The following is a 20,847-nucleotide window of genomic DNA, read 5'->3' as shown; positions in this document are numbered from 1 at the left end:
TAACGCCAAACTGTAATAATTTATTTATTTATTTAAAGGCTTTTATATACCGGAGTTCATGTACTAGTACATACCACTTCGGTTTACACAGAACCAAGATTGGAAAAATTACATCAAACAGTTAAACAATTAAACAATTACATTAAGCAAGTCGGTATAAATAACAAGGCTAACTTTGTAAGAACTTGGAACTTGAGGTAAAGGAGAGAATAGGACCAAGTGGTAACAGAACAATGTAAATAGCTAAATAATAAATACAAATTCTTATAATAAATACAAATGCTTACAGAATACAGTCTTCATGATAAGTTTACATCTTCAGAATAAGGATTAAATATACAAGAACTAGCGGTTACATCTTCAGGATTGTAGATTTCAAAGCTGAGGTTACATCTAGCTTAAGAGGTATTGGTGTAGCATGCTCTAAATTTAACGATTTGGAATGTGAGACCAAGAATACAATTAGGAGTTGTGGCATCTGACATCTGATTAACGTGATTATGAAATGCAAGAGTGAGTCATGGTCTGGGACGTGGCTCTGAGCGAAAAATTTAAGTGAAGGCTTTTGTAAAGAGCCAGGTTTTGAGTTTCTTTTTGAATGTTCGAGTACACGTTTCAAGACGAATGTCCGTGGGGAGGGCATTCCAATGGAGGGGGCTGGCAGTCGAGAATGCACGTTTCTTGAGTGAGGACTTGGCTGAAGGTACATGTAAGGTGCCTAAGTATCTGGTTCTGATTGGTCTTGATGATACATGTGGACGGAGTGGACAGCTTAGATCTAGCGACGTTTGGGAATGGATGGTCTTGTGTCTAATTAAATCTTGGTGTCTGTATCTTAACATTGTCATAACTTTGATCAGCTGGTTCATAAAAGTTCCTAACATGGAAATGGTCCTGTTTTTATAATGGAGTCTTTTTTTTTTTTTTTTTGCTGTTTTTAAGTGAGGCAATTCATTATAAAAGTTAATGCTTACATTGGTATAAAGCAAGATTTTCTAATATATATTGCCCAGTAGTACTTCCTGATACAAGGGCAAATTCCAATAAAGAATCCCTTGATACACCGATCAAGGGATTCTGCTTGCCAGCATTATTGATCGGCTTCCGCTTTGTTTTTTGGACTGAAACATAGTTATGCATTTCTAAATAAGGTAGGTCAACATTCTAACATAGGGCTAGATTTTCCTATGTCGCAGGGCTCCCTGAATCGCGCGCTAGCGGGGGCTGCGATTGCACCCCCGGCTTTCGCACCCAATAGCACCACCATAAAAGGTGGTGCTATTGGGTGCGAAATAGGCAGCGAAAAGGGTTCTTACTTTTTCGCTGTTCGCGATGTCCACTCGACGTCCACCCCGGTGCTGCCCCGACAACTCCTGTTCCGGTCTTGATGCCGCCCCCATTTAGTCCCTTTTCGCGTGCGATCGCTTTGGAAAATAACCCCCTTAGTGTCATTCATCAAAATGCATTATGGCATTTCCTGGCGTGTAGCCAGATGGACTCAGAACGAATGGGATAGTATCCGCGTGCTAGCAGTTGGAGACTGATCTGACGTCAGCACGGGGTATATATATCCCCACAGGAAGCGTAGCAACTCAGTAATTTCCGTCTCCAAAGCAGTTTGGAGAGCGTGCACGCTAGCTGAGCGTGTTTTCCAAATCTACTTTTCTTTTCTTTTTCTACTTACTAAAACTTCTATAGCATCGAGCCCCGCACTCCTGCGGTGATACCCTAAGTTCCCTCCCCCAGTAGAGTTTCCCGGGGGATTTCCGTGATCACCCCGGAGGTGTAAGTCCTCGGTCCGGCCGAATCGCGGCAGGGACACAGCCCCTGGGTGAGGTTCGGGTGAGACTTTCGAGGCGCCTCGGTCCCGGCGTGGACGAGGCAGCGGGAGCATATCCTCAAACGCGGCGGTGAAGGTACTTGCCCTCTCCCCCCGCAGCCGGAGACCGCCCGGGTTCCAGCCGGGAAGCGCCGAGGATCAGGTAAGGCGTACATCTCTTATTTCTGGTCTCCGAGGAACAGAGGATCGGCGGCGTGGCACGCCGTGGAGGACGCCATTTTGGGGCCTTGTTCGGGTATTGAGCGCCCGTAATAGGCGCGGCTCTATTCCTCCTTGTGCGTATATTGCCTTGTTGCTGTGAGCATATGCCACTGAGCGTGTATTACCAACCGCCTGTTAATGAACGCATATTGAATGCCACTGAGCGTGTATTGATATCCGCCTATTGCTGAGAGCATATTGAATGCCACTGAGCGTGTATTGCTTAACCGCCTATTGCTGAGAGCATATTGAATGCCATTGAGCGGGTATTGCTAACCACCTATTGCTGAGAGCCTATTGAGTGCCATTGAGCGTATATTGCTAACCGCATATTGCTGAGAGCCTATTGAAAGCTATTGAGCGTATATTGCTAACCGCTTATTGCTGAAAGCCTATTGAATGCCATTGAGCGTGTATTGCTGACCACTTATTGCGGAGAGCCTATTGAATGCCATAGTGCGTGTATTGCTAACTGCAGATTGCTGAGTGCATATTGCATACGCTTGGGCTGTTTTCTTGGCCGCCTATTGCTAAGAACATATTGCGCCTATTGCTGCTGCTTATTATTATTATTGTGCGCCTATTGTATTGAGAGCCTATTGCTGCTGCATATTGTTATTATTGTGTGCCTGTTGTATTAAGCGCCTATTGCTGCTGCATATTGTTACTATTGTGCACCTGTTGTTTTAAGCGCCTATTGCTGCCGCATATTGTTATTATTGTGCGCCTATTGCTGCCGCATATTATTATTGTGCGCCTATTGCTGCCGCATATTATTATTGTTGCGCGCCTGTTGTATTAAGCGGTCAGTGCATATTTTTCAATGGATCAGAATGCAGCAGCGTCTTCAGCGGCAGCGCCGCCTGCCTCAGGCATTAAAGCTCTTGGCCTCTGCTCTGCATGCCAGCTTAGAGCCACGCGCAGTGAAGAGCTAGACTCCCTATGTGCCCAATGTGAGGAGGCCGTGGGACCCTCAGGCCAGGACCGGTCTCAGCCACGATTTGTTGACAGTTCCCCAGGGGCTACCCCGGATTTAGGGGGCAGTCTCGACCAATCGGGAATCCCGGGGGATCTTGTACCCCGGCGATTAGAGGCTGCTTCAATTTCCTGGGTGGATCTCTTTAAGGGGATTCATGCCTTCGTACAGATGCAAACGGCTTCCCGTCCAGGCCCTGCAGTTCCTGCTGTTCCTGTGGTTCCTGCGGTGGTTGTGACTGCGGCGGCTGCTGCGGCTGCTGCTGCGGTGGCGGCTCCTGCGGATCCTGTTCCTGGACCCTCACGCCCTTATCGTGAGCGGGACCTCCCGCCGCTGGACAGTCCGGATCAATCAGACCAGGAGGTTTCGCCGGACGAGTCCGAACTCCCGGACGAAGGGGAACTTCCCCCAGGGATTGAGCCATATAGAACCATGAGGTGGTTCTTCCCTAAGGAGGATCTCTCCGACCTGGTATCTCAGTGTTTGGCGGAATTGGATATTACAGGTCCCAGCGCTTCGGTTCCCTCTGCGCAGAACCCCCTGCTGGAAGGTCTTCGTCCTACAGCCCGCCATTTTCCATTCTTGCAAGCGGCACAACAACTGATAGATTTAGAATGGGCGGCACCAGCGGCTTCCTTCAAAGGGGGCCGGGCCCTGACGGGCATGTACCCATTGGCACCGGCTATCCAGGACCTGCTGGCGTGCCCTCAGGTGGACGCCTTGATTAGCGCTGTGGTCAAGTGCACTACCATTCCAGTTGAAGGGGGGACGGCCCTCAAGGAGCCTCATGACCGGCGACTGGATGCCATTCTGAAACAGACCTTTGAGGTGGCAGCTCTATCTTTGTGGATCGCAACCTGCTGCACGGTGATGACGCGTGCCTGTTTGTCACAGGTTAGAAACAACGCTCCAGCAGCAGACATGGAGTCAGCTCTATCGTTCCTCACGGATGCTGCATCTGACCTGGTCCGGACAACAGCTAAGGGGATTTCATCCTTCGTAGCTGCCAGGAGGCAGCTCTGGATCCGGAGATGGTCAGCTGATGCACCTTCAAAGACACGCCTCACCAGAATGCCCTTTAAGGGCTCTTTCCTATTTGGCAGCGACCTTGATAAACTGGCCAGTACATGGGGTGCCTCTCCAGTGCCTAGACTGCCGGAAGATCGGTTCAGAAGGGGCCAGCGCGCATTTCCAAGGCCCTCCAGGGGCAGGAGTTCACAGCACTTTGTTCCTTACAGGGGTCGCTACCAGGCACCACATCCTCAGGCCAGGAATCAGTCCTTTCGGACCAAGCAGCGCAAGAGGGGAGCAGGCCCGGGCTCGGGTCCCGGCCGCGCCTCAAAATGAGAATCCGTCGATTCATCTGGGGGACGGAGCCATAGGGGGCAGGTTAACCCTCTTCTACCCCAGATGGGTGGAGATCACGTCGGACCAGTGGGTCCTCGCCATTATCCGGGAGGGATATTATCTGGACTTTCATCATCTCCCTCCAGACAAGTTTGTGGAATCTTCATGTCCCATACACAAGAAGGCAGCATTGGAAGCTACCCTGGCGAGGCTCCTGTCCTTGAAAGCCATCATCCCAGTACCTGCCTGGGAAGTGAATTCTGGACACTATTCCATTTATTTCATGGTACCCAAGAAAGGGGGCACTTTTCGGCCTGTGCTGGACCTCAAGTCAGTCAATCGATACTTACGGGTACCGAGGTTTCACATGGAGACTCTGCGCTCCGTCAAGGCTGCAGTACAGCCAGGAGAGTTCCTCACGGCATTAGACCTGTCAGAGGCATACCTGCATATCCCGATCCATCCGGATCATCAGCGCTACCTACGCTTCAAGGTTCTAGGATGCCACTTCCAGTTTCGGGCTCTGCCCTTCGGGTTGGCCACGTCACCACGGACATTCACCAAGGTGGTAGCAGCGGCACTCAGGCGGGAAGGAATTCTGGTCCATCCCTACCTAGACGACTGGCTGATCAGGGCGAAATCTCGAGAGGAGAGCCTTCGGACAACCGACAGAGTAATCGCCCTTCTGGAAAGCTTGGGCTGGGTAATCAACCTCAGCAAGAGCTGCCTACAGCCTTCCCAGTCACTGGAATACCTGGGAGTACAGTTCGACACCCGGGCAGACACAGTCAGTCTCACTACCAAGAGAAAGTTGAAACTTCAGCAGCGTATCCAGTATTTGATGGGAGCCAGTCGGCCCATAGCCTGGGATTATCTGCAGGTTCTCGGTCTCATGGCATCCACCCTGGAAGTGGTACCTTGGGCGAGGGCCCATATGAGACCTCTACAACACTCCCTGTTCTCTCGCTGGAGCCCCCGTCTATGGAACTATTCCACGCGCCTTCATCTGCCAGCCAGAGTGCGGACTCAGTTGCGGTGGTGGTTGCAGTCCAACCACATGAGCAGGGGGTCGAAGATGTCATCACCCACGTGGACCTTGCTCACCACAGATGCCAGCCTGAGTGGCTGGGGAGCACACTGCGAAGAACTCACCGCACAAGGGCGGTGGAACAGAGAAGAGGCATCGTGGAACATCAATCGTCTAGAGGCCCAGGCAGTCCGATTGGCATGCCTTCGGTTTGCTCACAGACTGAAGAACAGAGCAGTCAGAGTGATGTCCGACAACGCCACCATGGTGGCATACATCAACCGTCAGGGCAGAACCAGAAGCTGACAAGTATCTCTGGAGATCGCCCCACTGATGGCTTGGGCAGAGGCGAATCTTCAGGACATCTCCGCCGTCCACATTGCTGGGAAGGACAATACCACAGCAGACTTCCTCAGCAGAGAAAGCCTAAATCCGGGAGAGTGGCAGCTGTCACCCACAGCCTTCCAGATGATTGTGGATCATTGGGGGATTCCGGACATGGATTTACTGGCGGACAAGTCCAATGCTCAAGTACCCAGATACTTCAGCCGCAAGCGCGACCCGTTCTCATACGGAATCGATGCCCTGGTCCAGCCGTGGCCTCCAGGGACTCTGCTATACGCCTTTCCTCCGTGGCCTCTGCTGGGCGCCATCATCCACAAGATTCAGAAACACCGGGGCCTAGTTCTTCTAGTGGCACCAGATTGGCCAAGAAGACCCTGGTACGCAGACATGAGAAGACTACTGGCAGGGGAGCCTCTTCCCCTGCCTCCTCTCCGGGACCTTCTACGTCAAGGTCCCATCCTCCACGAAGATCCGGCTCAATTCTCTCTTACGGTCTGGCCATTGAGAGGGCTAGACTGAAGAAAAGAGGTTACTCGGAGCCCGTGATAGATACACTCCTCAGAGCTCGTAAGTTTTCCACGTCCCTCACCTACGTAAGGATCTGGAGAGTATTTGAAGCATGGTGGGACACTCACGGCACCAATCCACATGCAACCACAATCCCTATTGTGTTGGTTTTCCTGCAGGATGGACTTCAGAAGGGTCTCTCCCTCAGCTCCATCAAGGTTCAGGTGGCTGCGCTGTCTTGCTATGGTCCCAGGAGGGATGGCAAGACCATCGCCAAGCACCCAGATGTTTCTCGTTTCCTGCAAGGAGTCAAGCATATTCGCCCGCCACTAAAGTGGCCTGTGCCCTTATGGAACCTCAATCTTGTTTTGGATTTCCTCGCGGGATCCACCTTCAGACCCCTTCGGGGACTATCTCTCCGTTCTCTAACCTTGAAGATGGTGTTCCTACTGGCGGTATGTTCGGCATGCCGCATCTCGGAGCTACAAGCACTGTCCTGCCATGATCCCTTTCTCAGAATCACTCCTGAGGCTATCCATCTTCGTACGGTTCCCTCCTTTCTACCTAAAGTGGTTTCACAGTTTCATCTTAACCAAACCATATCCTTGCCTACCATGGCGGTTTTGCAGAAATCTGAAGAAGGGCGTTTATTACGCCATCTCGACATTGGCAGATTGCTGCCCAGATATCTGGAAGTGACACAAGAACTACGAAAGACGGACCATCTGTTCGTCCTGCACAGCGGGAGGAAGCAAGGTGAAGCGGCCTCGCGGCCCACCATCGCCCGCTGGATTAAGGATGTTATCAGAGCAGCTTACGTGGAGGCCGGGAAGTCTCCGCCTCTACAAGTCAAGGCTCATTCTACCAGAGCGCAAGCGGCATCTTGGGCAGAATCCAGGATGCTGTCGCCTGCAGAAATCTGTAAAGCGGCGACGTGGTCCTCCCTCCATACCTTCTCCAGGTTCTACCGTCTGGATGTCCAGGCCAGGGAGGACTCAGCATTTGCAAGGGCGGTCCTACATGGGCCTCAGGCAGCCTCCCGCCCAGGCTGGGAGTAAAGCTTTTGTACATCCCATTCGTTCTGAGTCCATCTGGCTACACGCCAGGAAATGTTGAGATTACTTACCTGATAATCTCCTTTTCCTTAGTGTAGACAGATGGACTCAGCATCCCGCCCAGCTGCCTGTGTACATGGGTTTCACCGATTCAAGGTAAGCCATGGCATTTGTTTACATAAGAGCGTACACTCTACCAGGTGTCAATGCCTTCCGGTTGGGAATGCTGGCGGTCTCCAGCCACTGTCAATCGGTCAGGGGAATCCGGTTTCACTTTTCACTGAGCGTCAGTACACACATCCATATCAGCTTTTGCAAGGAAGATTACTGAGTTGCTACGCTTCCTGTGGGGATATATATACCCCGTGCTGACGTCAGATCCGTCTCCAACTGCTAGCACGCGGATACTATCCCATTCGTTCTGAGTCCATCTGTCTACACTAAGGAAAAGGAGATTATCAGGTAAGTAATCTCAACATTAACACCATAATGCATGCAATAATATGATTATCGCATGGTGCGAATGCAAATTTTTTGAAGGGGTGGGATTTAGGTGATGTTTGGGCAGGATTAATTAAAATGAGGCAATATCTCACCATGTGATAGCATGCGTTACACTATCACATGGTTTTAACACTGGAAATAACTACATCTTTTTTTTTCCTGGCGTTAAGCTGTGCAATATGCCCCAAACAACCATAACGCAATTTGTGTTAGACTGCAAATTGCATGAAAGAGAGAGATCATGCCTGTTTATAAGGCCTTCATAGTATTCAACCATTTATATGCCTATTGGAGGGCCAGCTAATAGCTCGAGGTGAGGTGGTGGGTGGTTTAGGATTTAGGGGCCAGTTTTACACGCAGAGAGAGACGTACGAACTGCACAGTATACCTTGGTGAAGATTTGGTGTCATTTGGAGTGAGGAAAATCTCACAAAGATGATATTTCTACAATGTTCTCTCGCCTTCGCTTGATAGTACCCTGTTATAGAGTCCATCAAGCGAGGCAGAGAGAAAATTGTAGAAATATCATCTTTGTGAGATTTTCCTCACTCCAAATGACACCAAATGTTCACCAAGGTGTACTGTGCAGTTCGAACGTCTCTCTCTGCATGTAAAACAGGCCCCTAAACCAACACCTCACTTCGAGCTATTAGCTGGCCCTCCTGTAGGCATATAAATGGTTGAATACCATGAAGGCCTTATAAAGAGTCTCTCTCTCTCTCCCTCCCCCCTTTCAGGCCGATACAGTAAGGAGCGGTAGGAAGAGGTGCGTTACGGCCGGGTGCACCCGCGTTTGCCGCACACACAGTTCGGATCACCTACCGCTCGATACTGTATTGAAATAGCATGCAAATGCAAGCCGAGTCCAAGAAGCGTCCGTGAAGCGTTAGGCCCGCGCAATCCATTTTACTGTATAGAGCGCTATACAGCGCCTATACAGTATCCTTGGTGCGCTGGTACCTGTCATTTCATAAGAACATAAGAAAATGCCATACTGGGTCAGACCAAGGGTCCATCAAGCCCAGCATTCTGTTTCCAACAGTGGCCAATCCAGGCCATAAGAACCTGGCAAGTACCCAAAAACTAAGTCTATTCCATGTAACCATTGCTAATGGCAGTGGCTATTCTCTAAGTGAACTTAATAGCAGGTAATGGACTTCTCCTCCAAGAACCTATCCAATCCTTTTTTAAACACAGCTATACTAACTGCACTAACCACATCCTCTGGCAACAAATTCCAGAGTTTAATTGTGCGTTGAGTAAAAAAGAACTTTCTCCGATTAGTTTTAAATGTGCCCCATGCTAACTTCATGGAGTGCCCCCTAGTCTTTCTACTATCCGAAAGAGTAAATAACTGATTCACATCTACCCGTTCTAGATCTCTCATGACGTTTGAAATGACAGGTACCAGGGGGGATTGAGAGTCCTCTCTCCCCCCCCCCCCCCCCCCCCCGAAGCAAGGTGCAGGGCGAAAATTAAAACAAAAGTGAATAAAGTGTAATAAAAGTAAACTTACTGCATGTGAATTTTCTTTGAACAGTCCTCTCTCTCTCCTCCTCCCGAGGCGCATACTGTGGCTCCCCTGCCTCCCGGGGGGGAGCCGGCGCGAAAGCGGCTTCCAGCAGCCCCCACCGACAAAGGTGAATGAATGTGCGCCTGTGCGTGCAATTTGGTCGCTCAAGGCGTGTCGGCGTTCGCAAATGCACTGCCTTGAGCGCCCAAATTGCATTCATTCAGCTTTGCCGGCGGGGGCTGCTGGAAGCTGCTTTGGCTCCCCTGCCCCCGCCAGCGAAGGTGAATGAATGCACGCCTGTGTATCCAATTCGGGCGCTCAAGGCAGTGCATTAGCGAACGCAGACATCACACGCTGTGACGTCAAACGTCGTGACGTCACGCCTTGAGCTCCCAAATTGCACGCACAGGCGTACACAGGCGTGCATTCATTCACCGCCGGTGGGGGCTGCTGGAAGCCACTTTCGCCGCCGGCTCCCTCCGCCTGGATGAATGCACGCCCTCCGGCTCCCTCCGCCTGGATGAATGCACGCCCGCCGGCTCCCGCTGCGTACAGGCGTGCATTCATTCACTCACCTTCGCCGGTGGGCGTGCATTCATCCACCTTAGCCGGCGGGGGCTGCTGGAAGCCGCTTTCGCCGCTGGCTGCCCCCGGGAGGCAGGGGAGCCGCAGTGCGCGCCTTGGGAGGAGGGGAGAGAGGACTGTTCAAAGAAAATTCACATGCAGTAAGTTTACTTTTATTACACTTTATTTACTTTTGTTTTAATGACATGTCGAGCCGATTTTCGCCCTGCACCTTGCTTTGGGAGGGGGGAATTTTGACCGGAGCCTGCCTATTGCTGTCACACCACGCTAACGCCAGGGCAAGGGTCCCGGGGGGTGAGGGGGTCATTTGCCCATGAAATTTCATCTCTCTGACCTGACGCTCCACACTAACGCAGGGGTAAGGGTAGGCGGTAATTTAGCAGGTTAAACACACGGCAAAACTACAGGTTAAATAGGAGATAATCGGGGCGCACATTACTGTATGGGAGGGAATAGCTAATCGGAGCGTTTACATCTCATATACATGCTGTGGGCGGGAAGGGTTACCCGTTGATTTAAAGAAGCGGTAAGGATGAGTTAAAAGGGATAGTGAATCGCGGGTTGGACTTACACGGCCAAATTGTGAGTTAGAAGCGGGTTAGAAGCAGGGTAACCGTGGCCGTGCTTTACTGTATCGGCCTGTTTGTGAGCTGCGAAATAGTAAGTATCGTGGGGCACGAAAAGGTTACTGTTTCCTGAGATACTACCTATGCGAAGGGCTATGTTACTGCATGATGCAGTAATTCTAATTACCCTAAACATGCCCCTTTCTCTTACTGCGGGCATCATCCATGTGATATAGCATTTTGATGACTCTAGAGAAGATCGTTAAAGAGAAAATATACTACTCTTGGTGATATAAGTTGTAGATAAGTTAGATTATTGGCACACTAAAAATATATCTTGTTTAAATTTTCAGTATTCAGCAATCTCTCACAATCTTGGTCCCACGTGTTTGGCCCTTCTTGCGCCATACTATTTCATCTGTCCGAAAAGCAGCTTTAGAAACATTGTATACACTGTTATCCACACAAGATCAGGTGAGCATTGATGCCTGTATAATGTTTTTGGAGCTTCACAATTTGCTTGCCAATTATTGATCCATGGTATCTTGCACAAGAATTAAGTTGTGTAGTAAAATGGATGAACTGTTTATTTAAATCATTTATTTTCTGCCTATAGAGGAGTACAATAATATTCAAATACAGTAAAATATAAAACCATAAATGGCATGTTCTTACATCAGCACTTAATTATCAACTATTTTTACAGTGTCATTCTGCAGTAACTTAATCCTAAATTTCCCTTTGAAAGGTTGCTTTAACAGAGTTGACTGTAATGGTGTACTTTTTTAAAATAACTTATCTTGATTTTCTGCTTTTTTAACCACTGGAAAAGCCGTGATATGCAGAACTTCATAATATTCAGGTTTGGCTTTCCCCAGAGGTTCTTAATTGAAACAATTTTATTTTTAACAGATTTATGCTGATAGCTATTTTGGGTTTTTTTTTTTCATCATTTCCAGAGTTGTTCAGTCTGGTTGACCCCTATTCTACAAGACATGTTACGACACATTTTTCAGTCCTGTATTCTGGAAAGCAACCAAGAAATACTGGATCTTATTCACAAGGTGTGATTTCATCTTTTATTTAAACCATATCTTCATTTTCTCTATGCTATTACATTTTTTTAAATATTCCTATAAAGTGTATATTTATTTATTTATTTATTTATTTATTTAAAGTCTCTTTTATACAGGTAGCCGTTCGCACATCGTATCGGTTCACAAAAAACAGAAACTATTGGGCGGAGCCCTTACATATAACAGAGCATTATAAGGCAGTCTCGGCTGCCCAACATAACAGAGTAAATACAAATTAACAGATCCATTAACAATTAACAGAAAGAAATACAATTCGCAAGGAGGGTGGAAAAAGCTGGAAGGCAGCGTAAAATCAGTGAAACAATATTCTGAGATGAGACAAATTGAAACTTTAATCTTGTTTTGATTTTTCATATTTTCTTTTCTTTTGCCAGGTATGGGTGGAGTTGGTAAACAAGGCATCTGTACAGTATGTGGTAGCAGCTGCTTGCCCTTGGATGGGAGCTTGGCTCTGCTTAATGATGCAGCCTTCTCACTTGCCTATTGATCTGAACATGTTACTAGAAGTGAAGGCCAGGTCAAAAGTATGTGTAAGAATTTGTTCAAAATCTTTGTTTTTTGTTTAATGCTGAATGCAAAATATAGCAGGATGGTTAAGAATTTGATCAGATGCATGTTTCGTATCATATATTTATATTCTTCCTTGTTAGCTTTAGATGTTTGCTTTTACATTTTCCACCACTGACACACAAATTGGAGAATTATCTTTAATTTTTAGGCAGTTTCTGTAATCTAATGGGTGGTGGGAGGCATTAACTTGTACTGACTCGACCAAGGAATGTTTGTTCACATACTCCTTCTGTGATTAAATTTTGTGCTTGTGTTTTGTAGGAAAAGGCAGGTAGCAAGCTGCGACAAGGACAAAGCCAGACAAAAGAAGTGGTGCAAGAATATATAGCTGGTTCAGACAGCATTACAGAAGACCCCGCTACCAGGGATTATGTTGTCATTCGAGCTCGTGCGATGGCAGCAAGGTCTGTGTACTCAATGTTCCCCAAAACATTATAGGGACAATTTTCAAAGGGATTTCTGTGGTAAATAAGTGTTTAACTGTGGAAAAACCCTCTTTGAAAATTTCCTAGGCCCTCAGCAGGGGAAAGTATGTGTATTGCTGGCTACATACATACCATTCCCCACAGGGAAAATTATCTATTTGTTATATAACTATTTTTTCGGTTTGCCAGTTTTCTTCTGCTTTTTTTGGGCTTTTTAGTTCAATCAGAACAGACTTCTAACATAGCATAGATGGGAGATAAAGACCAAAATGGTCCATCCAGCAAGGTGCTTATGTTTGTAACTGCTATTCCATGCAGGTTATCCCATATAGAAATGTAACATCAAAAGTTATCACAGGTTCTCCATTGACAAAAAGGGCTGAAATAGCCCAGAAATGTGAGTGATGTCATCTGTCGCAGAATGAATCCATCGCTGTAGCCCAATAAACTTTTTACTGAGTTCTACCTCGTGAGTCCCTTGGTCTTTTTATTTTTGTTCAAGCATGAACATGTACCTGCTCTATTTTTTCGTTTTACTTCTCTTCAGTATTCTTTTTTTTGTTGTTGTTGCCCCTCTGCCTTGGTAGCCCTTCAACAGCACTTTTCAGCTGTGAAAAAAAAGTGTGTGTGTGTATATGTATATATATATATGTATGTGTATATATATATATATATATATATATATATATATATACATACATACATATACACAGTGAATATGGACCTCAGATCTATATCGATATAGATATGAGGTCCATATTCAATAGGCTGTTTAGTGGACAAGTTATCCATTATCCAGCTAAAGTTAGCCGGATAACTTCTCCTAGATATTCAGTGGGATTAACTTCCCAATGAATATTTCTGATTAAAGTTATCCGGCTAACTTTAGCCAAATAGTCAAAAGAATATCAAGTTATGTTTAAAATTATCACCCAGCTTTTAAAATTATCAGGCTATGTATGATGGAAGCATATGCTTTTGCTATAGCTGCATAGTGATGGTGAAAGCAATGGGCCCGGATCACAGTAAGAGGCTACCATGATCCAGGCTGAAGACTAAACAGAGTAGAAGGTACCGGGAGGGAAGGGAGGGTAAGGGGTGTTGGGGGGACATTGGGTGCCCTAGAACTTACTAAATTTTGAGAAATTTCACTGGACCCAGGGAGAGTGGGGGGCCCAACACTGACATTTTTTTTACTTTCTTCAATGGAGGGGGTGAGGGTTGCAGGCTGTGCCCAGCAGAGCCGAGCATTTAATCCTCAGGTGGGAAGGAGGAGAAGGGGCCATGTTTGGCCCAGCAGACCTGCATCTGTTTTGTTTTTTGGGGTTTTTTTGTCTTGTTTCACCAATTAACTGGCTATATTCTTTTGAGGGAGATGAAGAAATTAATCAAAACAGCAAAAAGTCAAGTGGAAGAGAGGATTGCCAAGGAGATAGAGAGGTGACAAAACATTTTTCAGATACATCAGTGAAAAGAGAAAAGTTCAAAGTGGTATAGTGAAATTGAAAGGTGGAAATGAACAATGTGTGGAGAGAGACGAAGAAATGGCAGAAATATTAAATGAATACTTCAGTTCTGTGTTCACTAAAGAGGACCCTGGAGAAGGACCGTCGCTAGTTAACAAGAAACTGGAGGGGAGTGGAGTAGATGTAACTCCATTTACAGTAGAAAATGTATGGGAAGAGCTGGAGAAACTAAGTGGACAAAGCCATGGGGCCTGATGAGGTTCATCCCAGGATACTGAGGGAGCTCAGAGATGTGCTGGCGGGTCCGCTGCGTGACCTGTGCAATAGATCCCTAGAAATGGGAGTGGTGCCGAGTGATTGGAGAAGAGCGGTGGTGGTCCCACTTCACAAGAGTGGGAACAGAGAAGAAGCTGGTAACTACAGACCAGTTAGCCTCACTTCTGTGGTGGGAAAAATAATGTAGTCACTGTTTAAAGAGAGAATAGTGAAATATCTACATTCGGGAGAATTGCTGGACCAGAGGCAGCATGGATTCACCAGGGGAAGATCCTGTCAGACAAATCTGATTGACTTTTTTGACTGGGTATCCAAGGAATTGGATCAAGGAAGAGCACTCGATGTCATCTACTTGGATTTCAGCAAAGCTTTTGATACAGTCCTGCACAGGAGACTGGTGAATAAAATGAGAAGCTTAGGAGTGAGTGCCGAAGTGGTGGCCTGGATTACAAACTGGTTGACAGGCAGACAGTGTGGTGATAAATGGAACTCTCTCTGAAGAGAGAGCGGTTTTATGCGGTGTACCGCAAGGATCAGTGTTGGGACTGGTCCTGTTCAATATCTTTGAGCGACATTGCGGACGGGATAGAAGGTAAGATTTGCCTTTTTGCGGACGACACTAAGATCTGCAACAGAGTGGACACGCCGGAAGGAGTGGAGAGAATGAGACTTTGATTTAAGGAAGCTGGAAGAGTGGTCGAAGATATGGCAGCTGAGATTTCAATGCCAAGAAATGCAGAGTCATGCATATGAGGAGTGGAAATCCGAATGAACTGTATTTGATGGGGGGGGGGGAGGCTGATGTGCACAGAGCAGAAGAGAGACCTTGGGGTGTTAGTGTCTAATGATCTGAAGTCGGTGAAACAATGTGACAAGACGATAGCTAAAGCCAGAAGAGTGCTGGGCTGCATAGAGAGAGGAATATCGAGTAAGAAAAGGGAAGTAATTATCCCCTTGTACAGGTCCTTGGTGAGGCCTCACCTGGAGTACTGTGTTCAGTTTGGAGACCGTATCTCCAAAGAGACAGAGACAAGATGGAGGTGGTCCAGAGAAAGGCAACCAGAAAGGTGGATGGTCTTCATCAAATGACTTATGAGGAGAGATTGAAGAATCTAAATATGTACACCCTGGAGGAAAGGAGGAGCAGAGGTGATATGATACAGACTTTCAGATACTTGAAAGGTTTTAATGATCCAAAAACAACGACAAACCTTTTCCGTCAAACAAATCACAAGAACCAGGGGTCACGAGTTGAAGCTCCAGGGAGGAAGACTCAGAACCAATGTCAGGAAGTATTTCTTCACAGAGAGGGTGGTGGATGCCTGGAATGCCCTTCCAGAGGAAGTGGTGAAGACCAGAACTGTGAAGGACTTCAAAGGGGCGTGGGATAAACACTGTGGATCCATAAAATCTAGAGGACGTGAATGAAGAGTTGGGTGGCTTGCGGGAATGACAGCTACTGCCTGAAGATAATACCCTTATTCAATAAACATACACACGGTTAATGTGACTCCAACATTGCTTTAAGCTTCAATGGCAAGAGGAAATGTGGAAAAAAGGATTTGCATTCACAAAAAAGCGGGGAGTAGCTTGCTTGTTATGGCGGTTACTACCCCAAACCAAATAAGCCTGATACTTCACTTTCAACAGCATAGCTCTCTGCTTCAACGGCAGGGGAGAAAGACTGATACTTCACTCATATCCAGCATAACTCTCTGCGTCAACGGCAGGGGGAATGAAGAAAAGTGGATTTATATACAGACAACAACCAACAAGGACTGAATTACATAGTCTGGGTAAACAAGCATGGGTGTAGCTTGCTTATTGTGGCGGTTACTGCCCCTAACTAATTAAGCTAGATATTTCATTTAGATGCAGTTCAAACACTGCTCTCTATATTAATGGTGGGGGTGGAAGGGAAATAGAACCAAAAGGTTACCAAGAGCCAAGAGTAACAGATAAGTATGAGAAAAAAAATGCGAAGCTTGCTGGGCAGACTGGATGGGCCATTTGGTCGTCTTCTGCCGTCATTTCTATGTTTCTATGAATATAGCTGGATAACTTTAGACCTAATATCGGAGTTAGCTGGTTAAGTTATTCATCTAACTCTGCCCCCTCCCGGTATGCCCCCAGCACACCCCTCTCTTCTTTGGCTAATTCTTAGCCAGATAAAGAATTTTCTTGCTAACTCACAAGTTATCAGTCTAAATGACTTTGAATATTGACCATATATATGATGAATTTGCGGGACCCATACAATGAAGGGAAAAACTGCTAATTGAGAGCTTGAATCCTTGAAGAAGCCATATCATCAGTGGTAATATGTTATAAGAAGAGCTGCTGCCTTGGAGCTTGAACCTTTGAAGCCATATCATCAGCAAAACATGTCAAGTACTTCTCATAAGCTTGTGGATTAAGAACATGCCATACTGGGTCAGAGCAAGGGTCCATCAAGCCCAGCATCCTGTTTCCAACAGTGGCCAATCCAGGGGTTAGAGGAGAGTGATGGATTGTAAAGCCTCTCGTGAATCTGGTTAGCATTTGTAAGAGAACGCAAGTCCTGTTTTGTGGGGAGAATTGTGAAGCGCCCCTGGTTAATAGAGGTTTTGGCATTTGAAAAACATTGTTCGGCAGATCACTTGATTTTTAATATTTAAGATTTGCACGATCCATTTTTTTGGATCTGGTGGATAAATGATAATTTGTTTCATTGTTTGTGATTTGTTTCGTGTTATTTGTCTTGTATTATGTTGTGTGGGCCATATTTTTGTTTCATTGGTTAGGATAGTCTGGATATTTGTTTATAAGATGGGTTGTGAGTAATATAACTCCATTGTGGATGGAAAAATATGAGAATTTGCTTCTCATTCGGGTCTGGAGGTTTGTAGAATAAATTGTTCATAACTTAAATTTGAGATTTTTAGAAATATCTATAAAGTTTTCTAATAAATTGAACTTTTTGTATTCTCTTGGTTGTGTATATGATTAATGCAATAAGTTGAATAACCAATTTGTTTTTGGTGAGAGTCAACCAGCCTAGTTTCTCAAGCTGTCCTTATTTCACTTTTAAGCCCCCCTTTTCCAAGATTCCTCTTCCACCAATTTCAGTGGATTTACGCTCTACCTGCACTGCTGAAACAGTTTCTAGTCCGCGGATGCCCACATAAGACACTAGCCAAAGACAGAACAGAAGTCCCAACCCAACTAGGGCCCAGTTTGAGACCTAATCCTTGGGCTTCAATCCCTCTGATAGAAGGGAGGATTCATCTGTTCCTTGTGTGGGGAAAGGTCACCAAGGACCATTGGGTCCTTAAAATTGTGAAGTCTGATTTGTGCTTCTTTTCATCCCCTAGTATTGCACCAATGCTTAGTCTTCAAATAAGAACCATCTCACTTGACCCAACTTGGTCTCAAGGTGGAATAACTTCTAAGCCAGCGGGTGATAGAACCTGTCCCTACTGAAGACTGTGGTGCAAGGGGTTCTATTTCTGCTATTTTCTTATTCCCAAGAAGTCACGGGGATTGAGACCTATCCTGGATTTACAAAGACTGAATAAGAGTGTTATGTGCTAAGTTCAGCTGTCAATCTCAATCAGGGAAACACAGATATAATTTTAAAAATTCCAACAAAATGGCCAGTGTAATATCACTTCTGCTCTAACCTCATCAATCTTTAATCAAATGATAGGAAGAACAATTTTTTTTTTGAGAGGAAAAGACCAGCACTGGAAGGAAACACAACAGGCTGAATCCCAACCCAGTAGGTATAGTCATGGGTCTAAAAAACCTTTTTTTATTGAATGTTTTTTTTTCTTTTTTATTCCTTTTTTTAAATTGTATTTTGTTAAAAAGAGCAGAATTTTGCCCAGTGTAAATAATTCAACCCAGTTTCATGAGTGATTTGACTTCTGCTATTAATATGTTTAGAGGAGCATATGATTAGAAAGCAGGCTCTTTGCTTAAACTATCTGGTCAGGGCACTTATCTTTATATGACCAGTTCTTCTCAGCACACTGAATTCCTGCCTCCGTTTTCATTCCAGTTGACAACGTTTCACTATAGCTGCGTCAGGGCACATGATTATTTCAATATCGTGCCATTAAAGTTACTTTAATCGTGCTAGATTTCGATACTTCCATGTAGCTCCATGTAATCCTTGCAGCTGTATGGGCAAGGATTACATGGCCTATTATCCGAGGAGGATTTGACTATATTGTTGAGCTTCTTAACTATTTGTTTCCTATGAATTCTAATGGATTGAGCATGGCTGTTGCCAAATGCACTTTGTCTAACTGGCTAGTAGATTGTATTGTGCATTGCTATGCACTGGCTGGGTGTCATCACATCAGACTCTGAAGGCTCATCAGGTAAGAGCCATGGCTGCCTCCAGTGGCTCACCTAAGAGTAATTTCTGTTGAAAGTATCTGCAAAATTGTAACTGAACATTAATTCCACACCTTCATGTTCCACTACTGTCTGGGCAATATCTCAAGAAATGACAAGTTTGGGCAAGCAGTTTTATGCTGCCTGCTGACCCAGTAGTCTCTCTCTATGGGGGGTCCAGGTTGCTTATTCAGTAAGTGCTCCACCACACAACCTTCAGCCTGGGACTCCCCACATGTCATGACTAATTCAGGCCTGCTTGTGGACAGAGAAAGGAAGTTTGCTTAGTGTAAACGGGGGTCTCTGTAGGCAGCATGAATTAGCTGTGCTTAATACCCTTTCACCTCTGTGGGGAGTTGATGACCTAGCTAAAGCTAAGCTCTACAATCAACTGAGGGGCTCAGGAGGCAGTGTATGAGTGGGAACTCTCATGCATGCTCAGCAGTAAATCTCTACTGAGTTAGAGAAATGGATCCATTCAGTGCCACTCATGTGTCATGGCTATTTCATCCTGCTGTCTATGAAGAATTTAATTTATAATAAACATACCTATCTACTCAGTTTCTTCAATTCCATCCTCTAACCATTGGGTATCCTCTATGCTTATCCCAGGACAAGCAGGATGCTAGTCCTCACATATGGTGATGTCACTGACGGAGCCCTATTGCGGGAAAACTTCTGTCAAAGTTTCTAGAAACTTTTGACTTGCACTGTGAGGCCACTGAGCATGCTCAGAATGCCATGATATTCTCTGCCACAGGGGTCTCACTCTAGTCTTCGTTTTTCCGCGCTGCTGTAAGCATCGCGGAGATAGGAACCCTGTGAGTTTACTCACCGTTCTGACTGAAAAGTCAATTATTTTCACATTCTCACCCATTCGGGATCTCACTCTCCTTTTTGTCACCGGACAGTGACAAATTGATAGCGTTTTTACATTGTAAAAACAAAATTTTTTTCTCACAGAATTTTCATCGACGGCTATCGATATGGACATGGCTTCGGGGTTCAAAAAATGCCCGATTTGTAATCGAACCATGTCAGTTACAGACCCACATCTCCTCATGTCAACAATGTCAGGAGATGGCTCCGAAGGGTAGAAAACTTCGGCAAGAAAAGATGGCACATCTTTTCCAACTTCAACTACTTCCCTCGCCTTCCACTTCAACCAAATCATCTCCAACAGGAGTTACAAAGAAACTCCTCCTCAAAAAAACAGCGATTGGAAGGTGCCAGAGATGCGGCATCGCCAGCCCCGTCGACGTCATCGACAAGGTCAGTCACCGAACCGCAGCCTAAACAAACAGACATCGTCGAGCCTCGGCGTCACCGTTGCTTTCCCCCCCGGGGGAACAGAGCGCGAAGCAGCAAAAAGATACGGATCTACCGCTACCAGTCACGCCTACTCCGGTACCGCCTTCGCAGTCACCGCTATCGACGCCTCCATCGGTGCCGATACTTCCACCTACTACGCAAGACTTAACCACACTTATTAGACAAGCAGTGATGGAAGCCTTGAAAACGCAACTTCCGACGACCACGCCGATGCCGGTGACGTTTTCCACGCTCACGTCACCGATGCCGGTAGCGCCGATGCCGATGACATCACCCGCAGTATTCTCGATGCCGGCGACATCAATTCCATCTATGTCCTTGACTATTCCCACATCGATGTTCTTTTTTTTCTTTTTTTTTTTTTTTTTTTACAAACGTTGATGACTTCGATTCCACAGCCGATATCCATCTACACTACAGCACCGACCATACAATATAGTACAAAAGCATCGGTATCTGCCAAGACGGCATCGACTAAACTGAAATCTTCGATGCCAAAACATCCGCCAACAGCGCCACATCTTCCTGAGACTTCAGGTTCTGCAGAAGCAGCGCTGCATAGTATCCTTACTAAGCAAAACCAGGATTTATTAGCCTCCTTGCCATCTGATCCTAGAGAAGAGGATCCAGAAGACGAAGACCCTTTACCAGGACCTTCTGGTCTTCCTCCTCCTCCTAGGACTGCAAGACATCATCATCAAACTCAGGAGTATGACACTTGGTCTGACACCGCCTCGAATACATCCTCAGAAGCCTTTGTCTGACCCATCTCCACCACATGCCAGGAAACAATCTCCTCCAGAGGACTTCACTTTTACCACCTTTGTACAGG

General features: G+C 46.2%; 1 protein-coding gene across 1 annotated transcript in view; it reads left to right on the top strand.

Annotated features, from left to right (window-relative positions):
- The window catches only part of BTAF1 (B-TFIID TATA-box binding protein associated factor 1), a 565,336-nt gene that overhangs the window by 209,541 nt on the left and 334,948 nt on the right, over window positions 1-20,847 (top strand). Inside the window, exons 14-17 of the mRNA XM_029609940.1 lie at window positions 10,820-10,940; window positions 11,426-11,530; window positions 11,938-12,087; window positions 12,395-12,537. Of these exons, the coding sequence (XP_029465800.1) occupies window positions 10,820-10,940; window positions 11,426-11,530; window positions 11,938-12,087; window positions 12,395-12,537 (519 nt within the window). The remainder of the gene's footprint in view (window positions 1-10,819; window positions 10,941-11,425; window positions 11,531-11,937; window positions 12,088-12,394; window positions 12,538-20,847) is intronic.

This window comes from Rhinatrema bivittatum, chromosome 7, assembly GCF_901001135.1.
Source record: "Rhinatrema bivittatum chromosome 7, aRhiBiv1.1, whole genome shotgun sequence".
NCBI classification, from domain to species: domain Eukaryota; kingdom Metazoa; phylum Chordata; class Amphibia; order Gymnophiona; family Rhinatrematidae; genus Rhinatrema; species Rhinatrema bivittatum.
This window is presented reverse-complemented; position numbering and strand designations above follow the sequence as displayed.